Source organism: Ranitomeya imitator, chromosome 1 (assembly GCF_032444005.1).
Source record: "Ranitomeya imitator isolate aRanImi1 chromosome 1, aRanImi1.pri, whole genome shotgun sequence".
Lineage (NCBI taxonomy): Eukaryota > Metazoa > Chordata > Amphibia > Anura > Dendrobatidae > Ranitomeya > Ranitomeya imitator.
The window spans coordinates 22,759,189-22,779,123 of record NC_091282.1 but is presented as its reverse complement, the minus strand read 5'-3'; the positions used below and the strand labels follow the sequence as shown (position 1 = coordinate 22,779,123).

Here is a 19,935-nt window from a genome sequence, read left to right as displayed (position 1 = left end):
CGATCGGAGACGTCCCCGGGCATAATGGTGAGAAGATCCGGACATGTGATGTCTGTGGTCAGCTGTGATCCTGCCGTCTCCACCGCTCTCATTACACAAGTATAAAACATGTAATACTGGAGGAGAAAACAAGACTGAACACAAGGACGTCACAGCCGTCTACACATCATAGGGAGATCTCCATCTACCTGATGGTCCTGTGGAGGAGGAGGAGGAGGAGGACATCTCTCTGGGGTTGTCCTCTTACTGGAGAGAACTGAGGAGACACAGACAGGACTGACATCATTATTACATACAGAGAACTATAGGTCGTGTGTATTTAGTCCTGTCTATTACCTGGTGATGTGCGGGGCCGGTGCTCCTCCATCATCACCTCCTGGTACCGATCCTTGTGTCCTTCTAGATACTCCCACTCCTCCATGGAGAAATAGACGGTGACGTCCTGACACCTTATAGGAACCTGACACACACAATGATACCGTCATCACCCAGAATCCTCCAGTGCTGTCCTGTGTAATGTCCCAGCATTCCCAGCAGCGTCACCTCTCCAGTCAGCAACTCAATCATCTTGTTGGTGAGTTCTAGGATCTTCTGGTCATTGATGTCCTCATGTATCCGGGGGTGAGGTGGAGGCTCCAGGATTGGGCTCAGGGTTCCTCCTCGTACTTCAGACATAGGATCCTGACAGCGATCACTAGAGGTCTTCACTACTGTGTAATCCTGAGTGTAGAGACATTAATATAATCACTACAGACATCTCCAGAGTCCATCACCTCTCCGGTCATATCCCCTGTTATTCCCATAGATAATGAGGTCATGTGATGATATCAGAGCCTCTCACCTCTTCATTCATATGCCATTATCCCCAAAGATAATGAGATCATGTGATGACATCAGAACCTCTCACCTCTCTGGTCATATCCCGTTATTCCCATAGATAATGAGGTCATGTGATCACATCAGAACCTCTCACCTCTCTGGTCATATCCCCTGCTATTCCCATAATGATGTCACGTGATGACATCAGAGCCTCTCACCTCTCTGGTCATATCTCCTGTTATTCACATAGATAATTAGGTTATGTGATGACATCAAAACCTCTCACCTCTCTGGTCATATCCCGTTATTCCCATAGATAATGAGGTCATGTGATCACATCAGAACCTCTCACCTCTCTGGTCATATCCCCTGCTATTCCCATAATGATGTCACGTGATGACATCAGAGCCTCTCACCTCTCTGGTCATATCTCCTGTTATTCACATAGATAATTAGGTTATGTGATGACATCAAAACCTCTCACCTCTCCGGTCATATCCCGTTAATCCCATAGATAATGACGTCATGTGATGACATCAGAACCTCTCACCTCTCCAGTAAGATGGAAGATTATCTTTAGGGTGAGGCTTAATATCTTTTCCACAAACTTATCTTTGTCCTTATTCATTTCTCATAGGTCAATAAGGGAAAATCTATAAAAAAAACAAAACAAAAGAAGATCCTTTATTGTAAAGAGGATGAGATGTTGTTAAAAAAAATCAACAAAAGGGAGAAACACAAAAATTAACTGAGGTTGAAAAGGATCGCAGAAACATCAGAGTTGGAGTGCTGAGGATTTACCAAGTAATTTTTGTTGGCAGTGGATTGTACATTCCAACCGCTCAACAGTGAATATATGTTTATTCAGGAACAAAGATAACAGCTTACAACTGGTTTGTCTTATAGCTTTGGATCTTAGCATCTTGTCTGCCAGCTTGCAAAGTGAAAGTAAAACTGTGCTCCGGCTACACACACAGCGAGTGAGCAGGAACTTGCTGTTTTTAATTTAACAGAGCTTTACTGGCAATATAACATTACTGCTGGAGACAGATACACATCGCTATTATACAGCCGTAAATCCTAATATGTAAAATAAAAACATTTGTCTTATGTATTTTTATTTATTTTTATTAACAGAGCAAAAGATGTATGGAAGAGAGAAACAGGAAAACTGTGAGTTTTGTTCCGGTAATTATATTATCTGCTAATCTGTAATGTGTGATAAAATAAGTCGAGTGTAGAAGACGAGTTCACTGTTTTCCTATAGCCCTGTCTATTGCAGGGTCAGTCGCTCTCCCTCATATACAGTGCAGGGTCAGTCACTCTCTCCTCCATGTGTAGTGCAGGGTCTGTCACTCTCTCCTCCATGTGTAGTGCAGGGTCTGTCACTCTCTCTCCTCCATGTGTAGTGCAGGGTCAGTCGCTCTCCCTCATATACAGTGCAGGGTCTGTCACTCTCTCTCCCCCATGTGTAGTGCAGGGTCTGTCACTCTCTCTCCTCCATGTGTAGTGCAGGTTCTGTCACTCTCTCTCCTCCATGTGTAGTGCAGGGTCTGTCACTCTCTCTCCCCCATGTGTAGTGCAGGGTCTGTCACTCTCTCCTCCATGTGTAGTGCAGGGTCTGTCACTCTCTCTCCTCCATGTATAGTGCAGGGTCTGTCACTCTCTCTCCCCCATGTGTAGTGCAGGGTCTGTCACTCTCTCTCCTCCATGTGTAGTGCAGGGTCTGTCACTCTCTCTCCTCCATGTGTAGTGCAGGGTCTGTCACTCTCTCCTCCATGTGTAGTGCAGGGTCTGTCACTCTCTCTCCTCCATGTGTAGTGCAGGGTCAGTCGCTCTCCCTCATATACAGTGCAGGGTCTGTCACTCTCTCTCCCCCATGTGTAGTGCAGGGTCTGTCACTCTCTCTCCTCCATGTGTAGTGCAGGTTCTGTCACTCTCTCTCCTCCATGTGTAGTGCAGGGTCTGTCACTCTCTCTCCCCCATGTGTAGTGCAGGGTCTGTCACTCTCTCCTCCATGTGTAGTGCAGGGTCTGTCACTCTCTCTCCTCCATGTATAGTGCAGGGTCTGTCACTCTCTCTCCCCCATGTGTAGTGCAGGGTCTGTCACTCTCTCTCCTCCATGTGTAGTGCAGGGTCTGTCACTCTCTCCTCCATGTGTAGTGCAGGGTCTGTCACTCTCTCTCCTCCATGTGTAGTGCGGGGTCTGTCGCTCTCTCTCCTCCATGTGTAGTGCAGGATCTGTCGCTCTCTCTCCTCCATGTGTAGTGCGGGGTCTGTCACTCTCTCTCCTCCATGTGTAGTGCAGGGTCTGTCACTCTCTCTCCTCCATGTGTAGTGCAGGGTCTGTCACTCTCTCTCCTCCATGTGTAGTGCGGGGTCTGTCACTCTCTCTCCTCCATGTGTAGTGCAGGGTCTGTCACTCTCTCCTCCATGTGTAGTGCAGGGTCTGTCACTCTCTCTCCTCCATGTGTAGTGCGGGGTCTGTCACTCTCTCTCCCCCATGTGTAGTGCGGGGGTCTGTCACTCTCTCTCCTCCATGTGTAGTGCAGGGTCTGTCACTCTCTCTCCTCCATGTGTAGTGCAGGGTCTGTCACTCTCTCTCTACCATGTGTAGTGCGGGGTCTGTCACTCTCTCTCCTCCATGTGTAGTGCAGGGTCTGTCACTCTCTCCTCCTTGTGTAGTGCAGGGTCTGTCACTCTCTCTCCTCCATGTGTAGTGCGGGGTCTGTCACTCTCTCTCCTCCATGTGTAGTGCGGGGTCTGTCACTCTCTCTCCTCCATGTGTAGTGCAGGGTCTGTCACTCTCTCTCCCCCATGTGTAGTGCAGGGTCTGTCACTCTCTCTCCTCCATGTGTAGTGCGGGGTCTGTCACTCTCTCTCCTCCATGTGTAGTGCAGGGTCTGTCACTCTCTCTCCTCCATGTGTAGTGCAGGGTCTGTCACTCTCTCTCCCCCATGTGTAGTGCGGGGTCTGTCACTCTCTCTCCTCCATGTGTAGTGCAGGGTCTGTCACTCTCTCTCCTCCTTGTGTAGTGCGGGGTCTGTCACTCTCTCTCCTCCATGTGTAGTGCAGGGTCTGTCACTCTCTCTCCTCCATGTGTAGTGCAGGGTCTGTCACTCTCTCTCCTCCATGTGTAGTGCAGGGTCTGTCACTCTCTCTCCTCCATGTGTAGTGCAGGGTCTGTCACTCTCTCTCCTCCATGTGTAGTGCAGGGTCTGTCACTCTCTCTCCTCCATGTGTAGTGCAGGGTCTGTCACTCTCTCTCCTCCATGTGTAGTGCAGGGTCTGTCACTCTCTCTCCTCCATGTGTAGTGCAGGGTCTGTCACTCTCTCTCCTCCATGTGTAGTGCAGGGTCTGTCACTCTCTCTCCTCCATGTGTAGTGCAGGATCTGTCACTCTCTCCCCCATGTGTAGTGCAGGTTCTGTCACTCTCTCTCCTCCATGTGTAGTGCAGGGTCTGTCACTCTCTCTCCTCCATGTGTAGTGCAGGGTCTGTCACTCTCTCCTCCATGTGTAGTGCAGGGTCTGTCGCTCTCTCTCCCCCTTGTGTAGTGCAGGGTCTGTCGCTCTCTCTCCCCCTTGTGTAGTGCAGGGTCTGTCGCTCTCTCTCCCCCTTGTGTAGTGCAGGGTCTGTCGCTCTCTCTCCCCCATGTGTAGTGCAGGGTCTGTCGCTCTCTCTCCTCCATGTGTAGTGCAGGGTCTGTCACTCTCTCTCCTCCATGTGTAGTGCAGGGTCTGTCACTCTCTCTCCTCCATGTGTAGTGCAGGGTCTGTCACTCTCTCTCCTCCATGTGTAGTGCAGGGTCTGTCACTCTCTCTCCTCCATGTGTAGTGCAGGATCTGTCGCTCTCTCTCCTCCATGTGTAGTGCGGGGTCTGTCACTCTCTCTCCTCCATGTGTAGTGCAGGGTCTGTCACTCTCTCTCCTCCATGTGTAGTGCAGGGTCTGTCACTCTCTCTCCTCCATGTGTAGTGCGGGGTCTGTCGCTCTCTCTCCTCCATGTGTAGTGCAGGATCTGTCGCTCTCTCTCCTCCATGTGTAGTGCGGGGTCTGTCACTCTCTCTCCTCCATGTGTAGTGCAGGGTCTGTCACTCTCTCCTCCATGTGTAGTGCAGGGTCTGTCACTCTCTCTCCTCCATGTGTAGTGCGGGGTCTGTCTCTCTCTCTCCCCCATGTGTAGTGCGGGGTCTGTCTCTCTCTCTCCCCCATGTGTAGTGCGGGGTCTGTCACTCTCTCTCCCCCATGTGTAGTGCGGGGTCTGTCACTCTCTCTCCTCCATGTGTAGTGCAGGGTCTGTCACTCTCTCTCCTCCATGTGTAGTGCGGGGTCTGTCTCTCTCTCTCCCCCATGTGTAGTGCGGGGTCTGTCACTCTCTCTCCCCCATGTGTAGTGCAGGGTCTGTCACTCTCTCTCCTCCATGTGTAGTGCAGGGTCTGTCACTCTCTCTCCTCCATGTGTAGTGCAGGGTCTGTCACTCTCTCTCCCCCATGTGTAGTGCAGGGTCTGTCACTCTCTCTCCTCCATGTGTAGTGCAGGGTCTGTCACTCTCTCTCCCCCATGTGTAGTGCAGGGTCTGTCACTCTCTCTCCCCCATGTGTAGTGCAGGGTCTGTCACTCTCTCTCCTCCTTGTGTAGTGCAGGGTCTGTCACTCTCTCTCCCCCATGTGTAGTGCGGGGTCTGTCACTCTCTCCTCCATGTGTAGTGCGGGGTCTGTCACTCTCTCCTCCATGTGTAGTGCGGGGTCTGTCACTCTCTCTCCTCCATGTGTAGTGCGGGGTCTGTCACTCTCTCCTCCATGTGTAGTGCGGGGTCTGTCACTCTCTCTCCTCCATGTGTAGTGCGGGGTCTGTCACTCTCTCTCCTCCATGTGTAGTGCAGGGTCTGTCACTCTCTCTCCCCCATGTGTAGTGCAGGGTCTGTCACTCTCTCTCCTCCATGTGTAGTGCAGGGTCTGTCGCTCTCTCTCCCCCATGTGTAGTGCAGGGTCTGTCGCTCTCTCTCCTCCATGTGTAGTGCGGGGTCTGTCGCTCTCTCTCCCCCATGTGTAGTGCGGGGTCTGTCACTCTCTCTCCTCCATGTGTAGTGCGGGGTCTGTCACTCTCTCTCCTCCATGTGTAGTGCGGGGTCTGTCACTCTCTCTCCCCCATGTGTAGTGCGGGGTCTGTCACTCTCTCTCCTCCATGTGTAGTGCGGGGTCTGTCACTCTCTCTCCTCCATGTGTAGTGCAGGGTCTGTCACTCTCTCCCCCCCATGTGTAGTGCAGGGTCTGTCACTCTCTCCCCCATGTGTAGTGCGGGGTCTGTCACTCTCTCCTCCATGTGTAGTGCGGGGTCTGTCACTCTCTCTCCTCCATGTGTAGTGCAGGGTCTGTCACTCTCTCTCCTCCATGTGTAGTGCAGGGTCTGTCACTCTCTCCCCCCCATGTGTAGTGCAGGGTCTGTCACTCTCTCCCCCATGTGTAGTGCGGGGTCTGTCACTCTCTCCTCCATGTGTAGTGCAGGGTCTGTCACTCTCTCTCCTCCATGTGTAGTGCGGGGTCTGTCACTCTCTCTCCTCCATGTGTAGTGCGGGGTCTGTCACTCTCTCTCCCCCATGTGTAGTGCGGGGTCTGTCACTCTCTCTCCTCCATGTGTAGTGCGGGGTCTGTCACTCTCTCTCCTCCATGTGTAGTGCAGGGTCTGTCACTCTCTCTCCTCCATGTGTAGTGCGGGGTCTGTCACTCTCTCTCATCCATGTGTAGTGCGGGGTCTGTCACTCTCTCTCCCCCATGTGTAGTGCGGGGTCTGTCACTCTCTCTCCTCCATGTGTAGTGCGGGGTCTGTCACTCTCTCTCCTCCATGTGTAGTGCAGGGTCTGTCACTCTCTCTCCTCCATGTGTAGTGCAGGGTCTGTCACTCTCTCTCCTCCATGTGTAGTGCAGGGTCTGTCACTCTCCTCCATGTGTAGTGCGGGGTCTGTCACTCTCTCTCCTCCATGTGTAGTGCAGGGTCTGTCACTCTCTCTCCTCCATGTGTAGTGCGGGGTCTGTCACTCTCCTCCATGTGTAGTGCGGGGTCTGTCACTCTCTCTCCTCCATGTGTAGTGCAGGGTCTGTCACTCTCTCTCCTCCATGTGTAGTGCGGGGTCTGTCACTCTCTCCCCCATGTATAGTGCAGGGTCTGTCACTCTCTCCTCCATGTGTAGTGCAGGGTCTGTCACTCTCTCTCCTCCATGTGTAGTGCAGGGTCTGTCACTCTCTCTCCTCCATGTGTAGTGCAGGGTCTGTCACTCTCTCTCCCCCATGTGTAGTGCAGGGTCTGTCACTCTCTCTCCTCCATGTGTAGTGCAGGGTCTGTCACTCTCTCTCCCCCATGTGTAGTGCAGGGTCTGTCACTCTCTCCTCCATGTGTAGTGCGGGGTCTGTCACTCTCTCTCCTCCATGTGTAGTGCAGGGTCTGTCACTCTCTCTCCTCCATGTGTAGTGCGGGGTCTGTCACTCTCTCTCCTCCATGTGTAGTGCAGGGTCTGTCACTCTCTCCCCCCCATGTGTAGTGCGGGGTCTGTCACTCTCTCTCCTCCATGTGTAGTGCAGGGTCTGTCACTCTCTCTCCTCCATGTGTAGTGCAGGGTCTGTCACTCTCCTCCATGTGTAGTGCGGGGTCTGTCACTCTCTCTCCTCCATGTGTAGTGCAGGGTCTGTCACTCTCTCCTCCATGTGTAGTGCGGGATCTGTCACTCTCTCTCCTCCATGTGTAGTGCGGGGTCTGTCACTCTCTCTCCTCCATGTGTAGTGCAGGGTCTGTCACTCTCTCTCCCCCATGTGTAGTGCGGGGTCTGTCACTCTCTCTCCTCCATGTGTAGTGCGGGGTCTGTCACTCTCTCCTCCATGTGTAGTGCGGGGTCTGTCACTCTCTCTCCTCCATGTGTAGTGCGGGGTCTGTCACTCTCTCTCCCCCATGTGTAGTGCGGGGTCTGTCACTCTCTCTCCTCCATGTGTAGTGCGGGGTCTGTCACTCTCTCTCCCCCATGTGTAGTGCGGGGTCTGTCACTCTCTCCTCCATGTGTAGTGCGGGGTCTGTCACTCTCTCTCCCCCATGTGTAGTGCAGGGTCTGTCACTCTCTCTCCCCCATGTGTAGTGCAGGGTCTGTCACTCTCTCTCCTCCATGTGTAGTGCAGGGTCTGTCACTCTCTCTCCTCCATGTGTAGTGCAGGGTCTGTCACTCTCTCTCCTCCATGTGTAGTGCAGGGTCTGTCACTCTCTCTCCTCCATGTGTAGTGCAGGGTCTGTCACTCTCTCTCCTCCATGTGTAGTGCGGGGTCTGTCACTCTCTCTCCTCCATGTGTAGTGCGGGGTCTGTCACTCTCTCTCCCCCATGTGTAGTGCGGGGTCTGTCACTCTCTCCTCCATGTGTAGTGCGGGGTCTGTCACTCTCTCCCCCATGTGTAGTGCGGGGTCTGTCACTCTCTCTCCCCCATGTGTAGTGCGGGGTCTGTCACTCTCTCTCCCCCATGTGTAGTGCGGGGTCTGTCACTCTCTCTCCCCCATGTGTAGTGCGGGGTCTGTCACTCTCTCTCCTCCATGTGTAGTGCAGGGTCTGCCACTCTCTCTCCTCCATGTGTAGTGCGGGGTCTGTCACTCTCTCTCCTCCATGTGTAGTGCGGGGTCTGTCACTCTCTCTCCTCCATGTGTAGTGCGGGGTCTGTCACTCTCTCTCCTCCATGTGTAGTGCGGGGTCTGTCACTCACTCTCTCCTCCATGTGTAGTGCAGGGTCTGTCACTCTCTCTCCCCCATGTGTAGTGCAGGGTCTGTCACTCTCTCTCCTCCATGTGTAGTGCAGGGTCTGTCACTCTCTCTCCCCCATGTGTAGTGCAGGGTCTGTCACTCTCTCTCCTCCATGTGTAGTGCGGGGTCTGTCACTCTCTCTCCTCCATGTGTAGTGCGGGGTCTGTCACTCTCTCTCCTCCATGTGTAGTGCAGGGTCTGTCACTCTCTCTCCTCCATGTGTAGTGCGGGGTCTGTCACTCTCTCTCCTCCATGTGTAGTGCAGGGTCTGTCACTCTCTCTCCCCCATGTGTAGTGCGGGGTCTGTCACTCTCTCTCCCCCATGTGTAGTGCAGGGTCTGTCACTCTCTCTCCTCCATGTGTAGTGCGGGGTCTGTCACTCTCTCTCCTCCATGTGTAGTGCAGGGTCTGTCACTCTCTCTCCTCCATGTGTAGTGCGGGGTCTGTCACTCTCTCTCCCCATGTGTAGTGCGGGGTCTGTCACTCTCTCTCCCCCATGTGTAGTGCGGGGTCTGTCACTCTCTCCTCCATGTGTAGTGCGGGGTCTGTCACTCTCTCCCCCATGTGTAGTGCGGGGTCTGTCACTCTCTCTCCCCCATGTGTAGTGCAGGGTCTGTCACTCTCTCCCCCATGTGTAGTGCAGGGTCTGTCACTCTCTCTCCTCCATGTGTAGTGCAGGGTCTGTCACTCTCTCCCCCATGTGTAGTGCAGGGTCTGTCACTCTCTCTCCTCCATGTGTAGTGCAGGGTCTGTCACTCTCTCTCCTCCATGTGTAGTGCGGGGTCTGTCACTCTCTCTCCTCCATGTGTAGTGCAGGGTCTGTCACTCTCTCTCCCCATGTGTAGTGCAGGGTCTGTCACTCTCTCTCCCCCATGTGTAGTGCAGGGTCTGTCACTCTCTCTCCTCCATGTGTAGTGCAGGGTCTGTCACTCTCTCTCCCCATGTGTAGTGCGGGGTCTGTCACTCTCTCTCCTCCATGTGTAGTGCAGGGTCTGTCACTCTCTCTCCCCCATGTGTAGTGCAGGGTCTGTCACTCTCTCTCCTCCATGTGTAGTGCAGGGTCTGTCACTCTCTCTCCTCCATGTGTAGTGCGGGGTCTGTCACTCTCTCTCCCCATGTGTAGTGCAGGGTCTGTCACTCTCTCTCCTCCATGTGTAGTGCAGGGTCTGTCACTCTCTCCCCATGTGTAGTGCGGGGTCTGTCACTCTCTCTCCCCATGTGTAGTGCGGGGTCTGTCACTCTCTCTCCTCCATGTGTAGTGCAGGGTCTGTCACTCTCTCTCCCCCATGTGTAGTGCAGGGTCTGTCACTCTCTCCCCATGTGTAGTGCGGGGTCTGTCACTCTCTCTCCCCATGTGTAGTGCGGGGTCTGTCACTCTCTCTCCTCCATGTGTAGTGCGGGGTCTGTCACTCTCTCTCCTCCATGTGTAGTGCAGGGTCTGTCACTCACTCTCTCCTCCATGTGTAGTGCAGGGTCTGTCACTCTCTCTCCCCATGTGTAGTGCAGGGTCTGTCACTCTCTCTCCTCCATGTGTAGTGCAGGGTCTGTCACTCTCTCTCCCCCATGTGTAGTGCGGGGTCTGTCACTCTCTCTCCTCCATGTGTAGTGCGGGGTCTGTCACTCTCTCTCCTCCATGTGTAGTGCAGGGTCTGTCACTCTCTCTCCCCCATGTGTAGTGCGGGGTCTGTCACTCTCTCTCCTCCATGTGTAGTGCGGGGTCTGTCACTCTCTCTCCTCCATGTGTAGTGCAGGGTCTGTCACTCTCTCTCCCCCATGTGTAGTGCGGGGTCTGTCACTCTCTCTCCTCCATGTGTAGTGCAGAGTCTGTCACTCTCTCTCCTCCATGTGTAGTGCAGGGTCTGTCACTCTCTCTCCTCCATGTGTAGTGCAGGGTCTGTCACTCTCTCTCCCCATGTGTAGTGCGGGGTCTGTCACTCTCTCCTCCATGTGTAGTGCGGGGTCTGTCACTCTCTCTCCTCCATGTGTAGTGCAGGGTCTGTCACTCTCTCTCCTCCATGTGTAGTGCGGGGTCTGTCACTCTCTCTCCTCCATGTGTAGTGCAGAGTCTGTCACTCTCTCTCCTCCATGTGTAGTGCAGGGTCTGTCACTCTCTCTCCCCATGTGTAGTGCGGGGTCTGTCACTCTCTCTCCTCCATGTGTAGTGCGGGGTCTGTCACTCTCTCTCCTCCATGTGTAGTGCGGGGTTTGTCACTCTCTCTCCTCCATGTGTAGTGCAGAGTCTGTCACTCTCTCTCCTCCATGTGTAGTGCAGGGTCTGTCACTCTCTCTCCCCATGTGTAGTGCGGGGTCTGTCACTCTCTCTCCTCCATGTGTAGTGCAGGGTCTGTCACTCTCTCTCCTCCATGTGTAGTGCGGGGTCTGTCACTCTCTCTCCTCCATGTGTAGTGCAGGGTTTGTCACTCTCTCTCCTCCATGTGTAGTGCAGGGTCTGTCACTCTCTCTCCTCCATGTGTAGTGCGGGGTCTGTCACTCTCTCTCCTCCATGTGTAGTGCAGGGTTTGTCACTCTCTCTCCTCCATGTGTAGTGCAGGGTCTGTCACTCTCTCTCCTCCATGTGTAGTGCAGGGTCTGTCACTCTCTCTCCTCCATGTGTAGTGCGGGGTCTGTCACTCTCTCTCCTCCATGTGTAGTGCAGGGTCTGTCACTCTCTCTCCTCCATGTGTAGTGCAGAGTCTGTCACTCTCTCTCCTCCATGTGTAGTGCAGGGTCTGTCACTCTCTCTCCCCATGTGTAGTGCGGGGTCTGTCACTCTCTCTCCTCCATGTGTAGTGCAGGGTCTGTCGCTCTCTCTCCTCCATGTGTAGTGCGGGGTCTGTCACTCTCTCTCCCCCATGTGTAGTGCAGGGTCTGTCACTCTCTCCTCCATGTGTAGTGCGGGGTCTGTCACTCTCTCTCCTCCATGTGTAGTGCAGGGTTTGTCACTCTCTCTCCTCCATGTGTAGTGCGGGGTCTGTCACTCTCTCTCCTCCATGTGTAGTGCGGGGTCTGTCACTCTCTCTCCTCCATGTGTAGTGCAGGGTTTGTCACTCTCTCTCCTCCATGTGTAGTGCAGGGTCTGTCACTCTCTCTCCTCCATGTGTAGTGCAGGGTCTGTCACTCTCTCTCCTCCATGTGTAGTGCGGGGTCTGTCACTCTCTCTCCTCCATGTGTAGTGCAGGGTCTGTCACTCTCTCTCCTCCATGTGTAGTGCAGAGTCTGTCACTCTCTCTCCTCCATGTGTAGTGCAGGGTCTGTCACTCTCTCTCCCCATGTGTAGTGCGGGGTCTGTCACTCTCTCTCCCCCATGTGTAGTGCGGGGTCTGTCACTCTCTCTCCTCCATGTGTAGTGCAGGGTCTGTCGCTCTCTCTCCCCCATGTGTAGTGCAGGGTCTGTCACTCTCTCTCCTCCATGTGTAGTGCAGGGTCTGTCGCTCTCTCTCCCCCATGTGTAGTGCAGGGTCTGTCGCTCTCTCTCCTCCATGTGTAGTGCAGGGTCTGTCACTCTCTCTCCTCCATGAATAGTGCAGGGTCTGTCGCTCTCTCTCCCCCATGTGTAGTGCAGGGTCTGTCGCTCTCTCTCCCCCATGTGTAGTGCGGGGTCTGTCACTCTCTCTCCCCCATGTGTAGTGCAGGGTCTGTCACTCTCTCTCCTCCATGTGTAGTGCAGGGTCTGTCGCTCTCTCTCCTCCATGTGTAGTGCAGGGTCTGTCACTCTCTCTCCTCCATGTGTAGTGCAGGGTCTGTCACTCTCTCCTCCATGTGTAGTGCAGGGTCTGTCACTCTCTCTCCTCCATGTGTAATGCAGGGTCTGTCACTCTCTCTCCCCCATGTGTAGTGCAGGGTCTGTCGCTCTCTCTCCTCCATGTGTAGTGCAGGGTCTGTCACTCTCTCTCCTCCATGTGTAGTGCAGGGTCTGTCACTCTCTCTCCTCCATGTGTAGTGCGGGGTCTGTCACTCTCTCTCCTCCATGTGTAGTGCAGGGTCTGTCGCTCTCTCTCCCCCATGTGTAGTGCAGGGTCTGTCGCTCTCTCTCCTCCATGTGTAGTGCGGGGTCTGTCACTCTCTCTCCTCCATGTGTAGTGCAGGATCTGTCACTCTCTCTCCCCCATGTGTAGTGCGGGGTCTGTCACTCTCTCTCCTCCATGTGTAGTGCAGGGTCTGTCGCTCTCTCTCCCCCATGTGTAGTGCAGGGTCTGTCGCTCTCTCCCCCATATACAGTGCAGGGTCTGTCACTCTCTCTCCCCCATGTGTAGTGCAGGGTCTGTCACTCTCTCTCCCCCATGTGTAGTGCGGGGTCTGTCACTCTCTCTCCTCCATGTGTAGTGCAGGGTCTGTCACTCTCTCTCCTCCATGTGTAGTGCAGGGTCTGTCACTCTCTCCTCCATGTGTAGTGCAGGGTCTGTCACTCTCTCTCCCCCATGTGTAGTGCAGGGTCTGTCACTCTCTCTCCCCCATGTGTAGTGCGGGGTCTGTCACTCTCTCTCCTCCATGTGTAGTGCAGGGTCTGTCACTCTCTCTCCTCCATGTGTAGTGCAGGGTCTGTCACTCTCTCTCCCCATGTGTAGTGCAGGGTCTGTCACTCTCTTTCCTCCATGTGTAGTGCAGGGTCTGTCACTCTCTGTCCTCCATGTGTAGTGCAGGGTCTGTCACTCTCTCTCCCCATGTGTAGTGCGGGGTCTGTCACTCTCTCTCCTCCATGTGTAGTGCGGGGTCTGTCACTCTCTCTCCCCATGTGTAGTGCAGGGTCTGTCACTCTCTCTCCTCCATGTGTAGTGCAGGGTCTGTCACTCTCTCTCCCCATGTGTAGTGCGGGGTCTGTCACTCTCTCTCCCCATGTGTAGTGCGGGGTCTGTCACTCTCTCTCCTCCATGTGTAGTGCGGGGTCTGTCACTCTCTCTCCTCCATGTGTAGTGCGGGGTCTGTCACTCTCTCTCCCCATGTGTAGTGCAGGGTCTGTCACTCTCTCTCCTCCATGTGTAGTGCGGGGTCTGTCACTCTCTCTCCCCATGTGTAGTGCGGGGTCTGTCACTCTCTCTCCCCATGTGTAGTGCAGGGTCTGTCACTCTCTCCTCCATGTGTAGTGCGGGGTCTGTCACTCTCTCCTCCATGTGTAGTGCGGGGTCTGTCACTCTCTCTCCCCATGTGTAGTGCGGGGTCTGTCACTCTCTCCCCCATGTGTAGTGCGGGGTCTGTCACTCTCTCTCCTCCATGTGTAGTGCAGGGTCTGTCACTCTCTCTCCCCATGTGTAGTGCAGGGTCTGTCGCTCTCTCCCCCATATACAGTGCAGGGTCTGTCACTCTCTCTCCTCCATGTGTAGTGCGGGGTCTGTCACTCTCTCTCCTCCATGTGTAGTGCAGGGTCTGTCACTCTCTCTCCCCCATGTGTAGTGCGGGGTCTGTCACTCTCTCTCCTCCATGTGTAGTGCAGGGTCTGTCACTCTCTCTCCCCCATGTGTAGTGCAGGGTCTGTCTCTCTCTCTCCTCCATGTGTAGTGCGGGGTCTGTCACTCTCTCTCCTCCATGTGTAGTGCAGGGTCTGTCACTCTCTCTCCTCCATGTGTAGTGCAGGGTCTGTCACTCTCTCTCCTCCATGTGTAGTGCAGGGTCTGTCACTCTCTCTCCTCCATGTGTAGTGCAGGGTCTGTCTCTCTCTCTCCTCCATGTGTAGTGCGGGGTCTGTCACTCTCTCTCCTCCATGTGTAGTGCAGGGTCTGTCACTCTCTCTCCCCCATGTGTAGTGCAGGGTCTGTCACTCTCTCTCCCCCATGTGTAGTGCGGGGTCTGTCTCTCTCTCTCCTCCATGTGTAGTGCGGGGTCTGTCACTCTCTCCTCCATGTGTAGTGCAGGGTCTGTCACTCTCTCTCCTTCATGTGTAGTGCGGGGTCTGTCACTCTCTCCTCCATGTGTAGTGCAGGGTCTGTCACTCTCTCTCCTCCATGTGTAGTGCGGGGTCTGTCACTCTCTCTCCTCCATGTGTAGTGCAGGGTCTGTCACTCTCTCTCCTCCATGTGTAGTGCGGGGTCTGTCACTCTCTCTCCTCCATGTGTAGTGCGGGGTCTGTCACTCTCTCTCCCCCATGTGTAGTGCGGGGTCTGTCACTCTCTCTCCTTCATGTGTAGTGCGGGGTCTGTCACTCTCTCTCCTCCATGTGTAGTGCAGGGTCTGTCACTCTCTCTCCCCATGTGTAGTGCGGGGTCTGTCACTCTCTCCTCCATGTGTAGTGCAGGGTCTGTCACTCTCTCTCCTCCATGTGTAGTGCAGGGTCTGTCACTCTCTCTCCCCATGTGTAGTGCGGGGTCTGTCACTCTCTCTCCCCATGTGTAGTGCGGGGTCTGTCACTCTCTCCCCCATGTGTAGTGCGGGGTCTGTCACTTTCTCTCCCCATGTGTAGTGCGGGGTCTGTCACTCTCTCTCCCCATGTGTAGTGCAGGATCTGTCACTCTCTCCCCCATGTGTAGTGCAGGGTCTGTCACTCTCTCTCCCCCATGTGTAGTGCAGGGTCTGTCACTCTCTCTCCCCCATGTGTAGTGCGGGGTCTGTCTCTCTCTCTCCTCCATGTGTAGTGCGGGGTCTGTCACTCTCTCCTCCATGTGTAGTGCAGGGTCTGTCACTCTCTCTCCTTCATGTGTAGTGCGGGGTCTGTCACTCTCTCCTCCATGTGTAGTGCAGGGTCTGTCACTCTCTCTCCTCCATGTGTAGTGCGGGGTCTGTCACTCTCTCTCCTCCATGTGTAGTGCAGGGTCTGTCACTCTCTCTCCTCCATGTGTAGTGCGGGGTCTGTCACTCTCTCTCCTCCATGTGTAGTGCGGGGTCTGTCACTCTCTCTCCCCCATGTGTAGTGCGGGGTCTGTCACTCTCTCTCCTTCATGTGTAGTGCGGGGTCTGTCACTCTCTCTCCCCCATGTGTAGTGCAGGGTCTGTCACTCTCTCTCCCCATGTGTAGTGCGGGGTCTGTCACTCTCTCCTCCATGTGTAGTGCAGGGTCTGTCACTCTCTCTCCTCCATGTGTAGTGCGGGGTCTGTCACTCTCTCTCCCCATGTGTAGTGCAGGGTCTGTCACTCTCTCTCCCCATGTGTAGTGCGGGGTCTGTCACTCTCTCTCCCCATGTGTAGTGCGGGGTCTGTCACTCTCTCTCCCCATGTGTAGTGCGGGGTCTGTCACTCTCTCTCCTCCATATACAGTGCGGTGTCATGTAGCTATAAATAGGGCGACTCCCTGTAGATCAGGGTGAGGAGACACAACACACACATACCTCCACCTGCAGAGCGGCCCGGTCGTGTGCAGAAGCCAGACAGGACCTGTGTGACATCATAGTCATGTGATCAGTCACATGTGAGGAGTCACATGATCAGGGGCGGAGCTCCAGGTTTCTCTGCTCAGTGTCTAAAGGACTCTGCTGTGTTGGAGGATGTGTAGCAGGGTCGGACTGAGGTGTCTGGGGCCCACTAGGGGAATGGACTCTTGGAGCCCACCCTACAGCTATGTGCAAATATCTGTCAGTCGTTATCCCCATTATAGTGGAGCATTGGCTGTAAAACACAGGCGGTTCCTGCACATCTACTGTGCACCCCCAATAACTAGAATGTATAATTACGGTAGTTTACATTAATGGGATTCTTTGATTAAAACAAGTAATCACCCATCCATGGGCTCCATAGGATAGGTGATTGCTTAGGTCCGACCATTAGGAACTACACCGATCGGAAGAATGAGGAAGTTTTATCGTTGATAGGACACTTATCCCATTTTAAAATGGAGCTGCAGGTGGGATTTCTGACCGCAACTCCATTCAGCCTCTTTGGGGCTTCCAGAAAAAAAACAAGTGCAGCCGCTGAGGCAATGAATGAATCAGTGATTGAGTTGTACATGCCACTCCATACTAATGGGGAAAAAAGTTCCACATTCTGCGGATTGGGTCCAAGTAGTCAGACCCCCACCAATCAATACGTTATCGCTTATCCTGTGTGCACTAAGCATTTAATCTCTAATGGAAATAAAGAATCTTCTCTTAATTAATATCAGAGAGAACAAATGACCGCCATACACAACACAATCCACCATACCAAGATCAATACCACCACATACAGGGAAGAAATACCACCACACCATGACCAGACCACATAGAGACCAAATATTACCACATACAAGGGACAAATACAACCACACCATGACAGGACCACAGTCACCGAATAATACCACATACAGGGATGAGAGTTGAGAGACAAAGCAATCAGAGTCACAAAGAGGAAGATGTATGAACTGAATGTATAGAAAACATGTTACAGTTATTATATTGATCTGTAATAGAGATAGAATATGTTAGATTGATAACAGAGGTGCAGACGAGCCGGCAGATGTGATGACCGTACTCCAAGAGACCGGCACTTTTTGACCTACCGAGAAACAATGATTTTTTCCGTTGTTACATTGTATCGCTTTGTAAAGTTGCCCAAGGGCCTTTCCTCGGAGCCATATTGTCCCGATACTAAAATGTGGGTCTGTGCACGAACCGACCCTGATCTGAAGAGGCGACTGTGGAGCAGATCGGGGGGCTCTAACACTTTCTCCTTCAGTCCTACAATTGTCTAGCTTTAAAGGAGTTAATCATAAACCTGCTAGACATGCAACATTAGAGCTCACAACAAGGAGAGGGAGGACATAACTGGTAATGTGGAGTTTTCTTTGGTCAGGACAGCCCAACTAACTCTGTACTGCTTCTGTTGTAGAACTGCAAGTGACAGCATGTCCTGTATAATTCATGTCAGGCGTTCTTTTCCAATAATTTTTATTGGGAATTTTAATTTTTAACAAGGAAGGATAAGTTAGGAAGGGATGGAAAGGAAGGGTGGGATATGAGGGTAGGGAAAAATAAACCCCTATAGCAATAGGGGAGACAGGCAATCAATCAAGTAGTCGGTTAGTATAGCACAATAGGTTAAAATTAAGTAGCATAACGTAACGTAGTGAATAATGAAGATAGCTTAAGTAAAGTTTTTAGGAGGTCGCTAAATAAACATCTAGTATTGTCGTAAAACATGACGCAATAAACTCTAAAACTGATATAAGTAGTGCTATGTATAAATTCGCTGACTAAACTAAACGTTTGTAGGTAGGCTATAAAAGTGACATAGTGACATAGAGCTTTGCATAGAGTCACTAAGTAACAATTAGAAACCAGTAAGTAGTAGAATATGAATATGAGTGCCCGTCATGAACTCTAAGCTTGATACATGGTAGATAGTAGCTTGTCGTGTACGGGAATATCTCCTGATGATCCCGTAACAATGTGGGCAAAAAAGACTGGCTCAGTTTCAAAGCTAAATGTTGGGAAGAAAAATAATTGTGACTTATAAGCGTATTAATGGTAGATGAGTTTATATATGGAACAGGACTATGAGTCAAGTTGGACCAGTGGAGGCTCAAGGAGGATTCAGACCATGTCGCTGCAGAAAGATCATACCCTCCTCCGGAGTTGTGATATGTTCAGTTCCAGACAGGAATTTCACCAAAATAGTGGAGGAGGGCGACCATGAATACGCAAAATGGGACCTCCGTAGCTCCCGTGTGATAGATGAAAAATCCCGTCGCTTTTTCAAGGTGTCCCTAGACAAGTCTCTGAAGAATGTTAGGTGGCCATATGAGGAGAGTAGAAAACTTTTTTCTGAGGAGAGGTCAAACAATTTACCCCTAACCCAGGCTGGAAAAAAGGAGACAATAATGTCTCTTGGCACATCTGATGGGAGGTACACGGGTCTTTTAATTCTGTAGACTCTTTCTATAATATTGGGATCGTTGAGGTCAGGAAAGAATTTAGAGATCATTTTGTGAACGTAATTTTTCAATTGAGGGGGTTTAACGAATTCCGGGACGCCCCTAATCTTCACGTTGCATCTACGTCTATGATCCTCGAGAGTCGCCAAGTTACATTTGAGTGAGTTTATGTCTCTTTGCAGATTTTGTAGTAGGGCTGAGGTCACAGAAGGGGTTGGTAGAAAATCCGACTGGGGAGAGTCACAGCACCCAGAGGAAAAGTCCTCCATACTACTGTCTGAAGAAGAGTGCACAGAAAACTCGCCTGAATCATGAGTTGGTGAAGAATGATCGCAGCGGGAAGATCTAGAGGAAGGTAAGGACGAGGAGGACTCCAGGCTTTCCGCAATGGATGACAACGCTTCCTTAATATATGACTCTGATGCGGTCTCCGCACAAGGTGACCCAGTGCTTGGCGGATTAAATGAGAGTAAGGTTTTATCTTGTATTAGAAATTGCTCCTTCATTGTTTTGTTGATACGGACACAGAAATCTTTCATTAAGTGGTCTATAAATAATACAGTGGGATGTCTTCCTATAGCTCTCATCTCCTCTGCATTGGAGAAAGAGCGTGTTGTTTTTATAGTGGAGTGGGACAGTCACTGGGTTTCCTCAATGGTGCCACTTGTGAGTGGCGGTTTATTAGTGGAGTGTCGTCCGAGGTCGGTGGTGAGACAAGTTGTGTTTGCTGGGTCATTTGTGACAGTGGAAAGTTTAGAAAAGCTGCAGAACACTGGGATTCCTCTATAGCCTCTCTGGAGTCTGCGTCCTCAGTGTCAGATTGCTGTTTCATGGTGCCTCTTAATATCAGTGCTTGCATTAACGGAGCTTGGGACTATGCTTCTAATAGACTCAGCCCTGTGCCTCTCTGTTATCTGCTGCCTGGGCTGGGGCATGGAAGAGGGAGCATTGTAGTTTAGCGTGCGGCTAGCAGCCTGTCTTGCGTTGCCCCTTGCTGCAGAGCCACTGTTAGATGTCGAGGGCGGGGTCGAGGGCGGGGTTTCATCCTCCCTCCTGCTCCCCTTCCCTGCCGGTGAATACAGAGCTACCGCTTTATTCTTAGGTGGTGCGACGGTCTGAGGGGCTTGGTCAGGTGGACCCAGAGATTGCTGAGCGGGAGCCGCCCGTGGAAGAGTCTCACCTGCTATTTCTCCAGCAGCTGGGTCAGCGTCCTTGTTTCTAGCAGCCATGCCGCTGCGAGCCGTGGGCGTGGCAGTGGGCGGAGCTCCAGCGCTCCTTCTGCTTCGCCTGTCCGGGCGAGACCGCGGCTTGAGATCCATTCCCGGGCCGCAGCTCCGGATTGGGTAAGCGTCGTGGGCGGAGCTTTGGGCGGGGCTTTGGCGTCTCCTCTGCTTCCCAGCGAAGTCGCGGCTCTGGGTCTATTCCCGGCGGCGGTTCCGGATTGCGTGCCAGCAGCAGAGAGCACCCGGGACTTCCTGGCTGAGGCCGCTTGTGTTGATGGCTTACCCGGTGTCTCTCCTGCAGCTGGGTCTGGGTTACTCCATTTGGAAACAGGGCTGCCGCACGTTATGGGCG

The 19,935-nt window shown here is 52.8% G+C and overlaps 2 protein-coding genes across 2 annotated transcripts in view; both read right to left on the bottom strand.

Moving 5' to 3' along the window:
* The window catches only part of LOC138658905 (oocyte zinc finger protein XlCOF6-like), a 110,887-nt gene extending 95,023 nt beyond the window's left edge, over positions 1–15,864 (bottom strand). The window contains exon 1 of the mRNA XM_069745869.1: positions 15,842–15,864. The gene's annotated coding sequence lies outside the window, so the exon portion shown is untranslated. The remainder of the gene's footprint in view (positions 1–15,841) is intronic.
* Positions 1–19,607, bottom strand: part of LOC138658941 (oocyte zinc finger protein XlCOF7.1-like) — a 36,790-nt gene extending 17,183 nt beyond the window's left edge. The window contains exons 1-5 of the mRNA XM_069745872.1: positions 19,541–19,607; positions 1,370–1,472; positions 544–720; positions 337–460; positions 189–256 (exon numbers count right to left, since the gene is read on the bottom strand). Coding sequence (XP_069601973.1) covers positions 189–256; positions 337–460; positions 544–720; positions 1,370–1,447 — 447 coding nt within the window. The 5' untranslated portion in view covers positions 1,448–1,472; positions 19,541–19,607. The remainder of the gene's footprint in view (positions 1–188; positions 257–336; positions 461–543; positions 721–1,369; positions 1,473–19,540) is intronic.
* Positions 19,608–19,935: the final 328 nt, after the last annotated feature.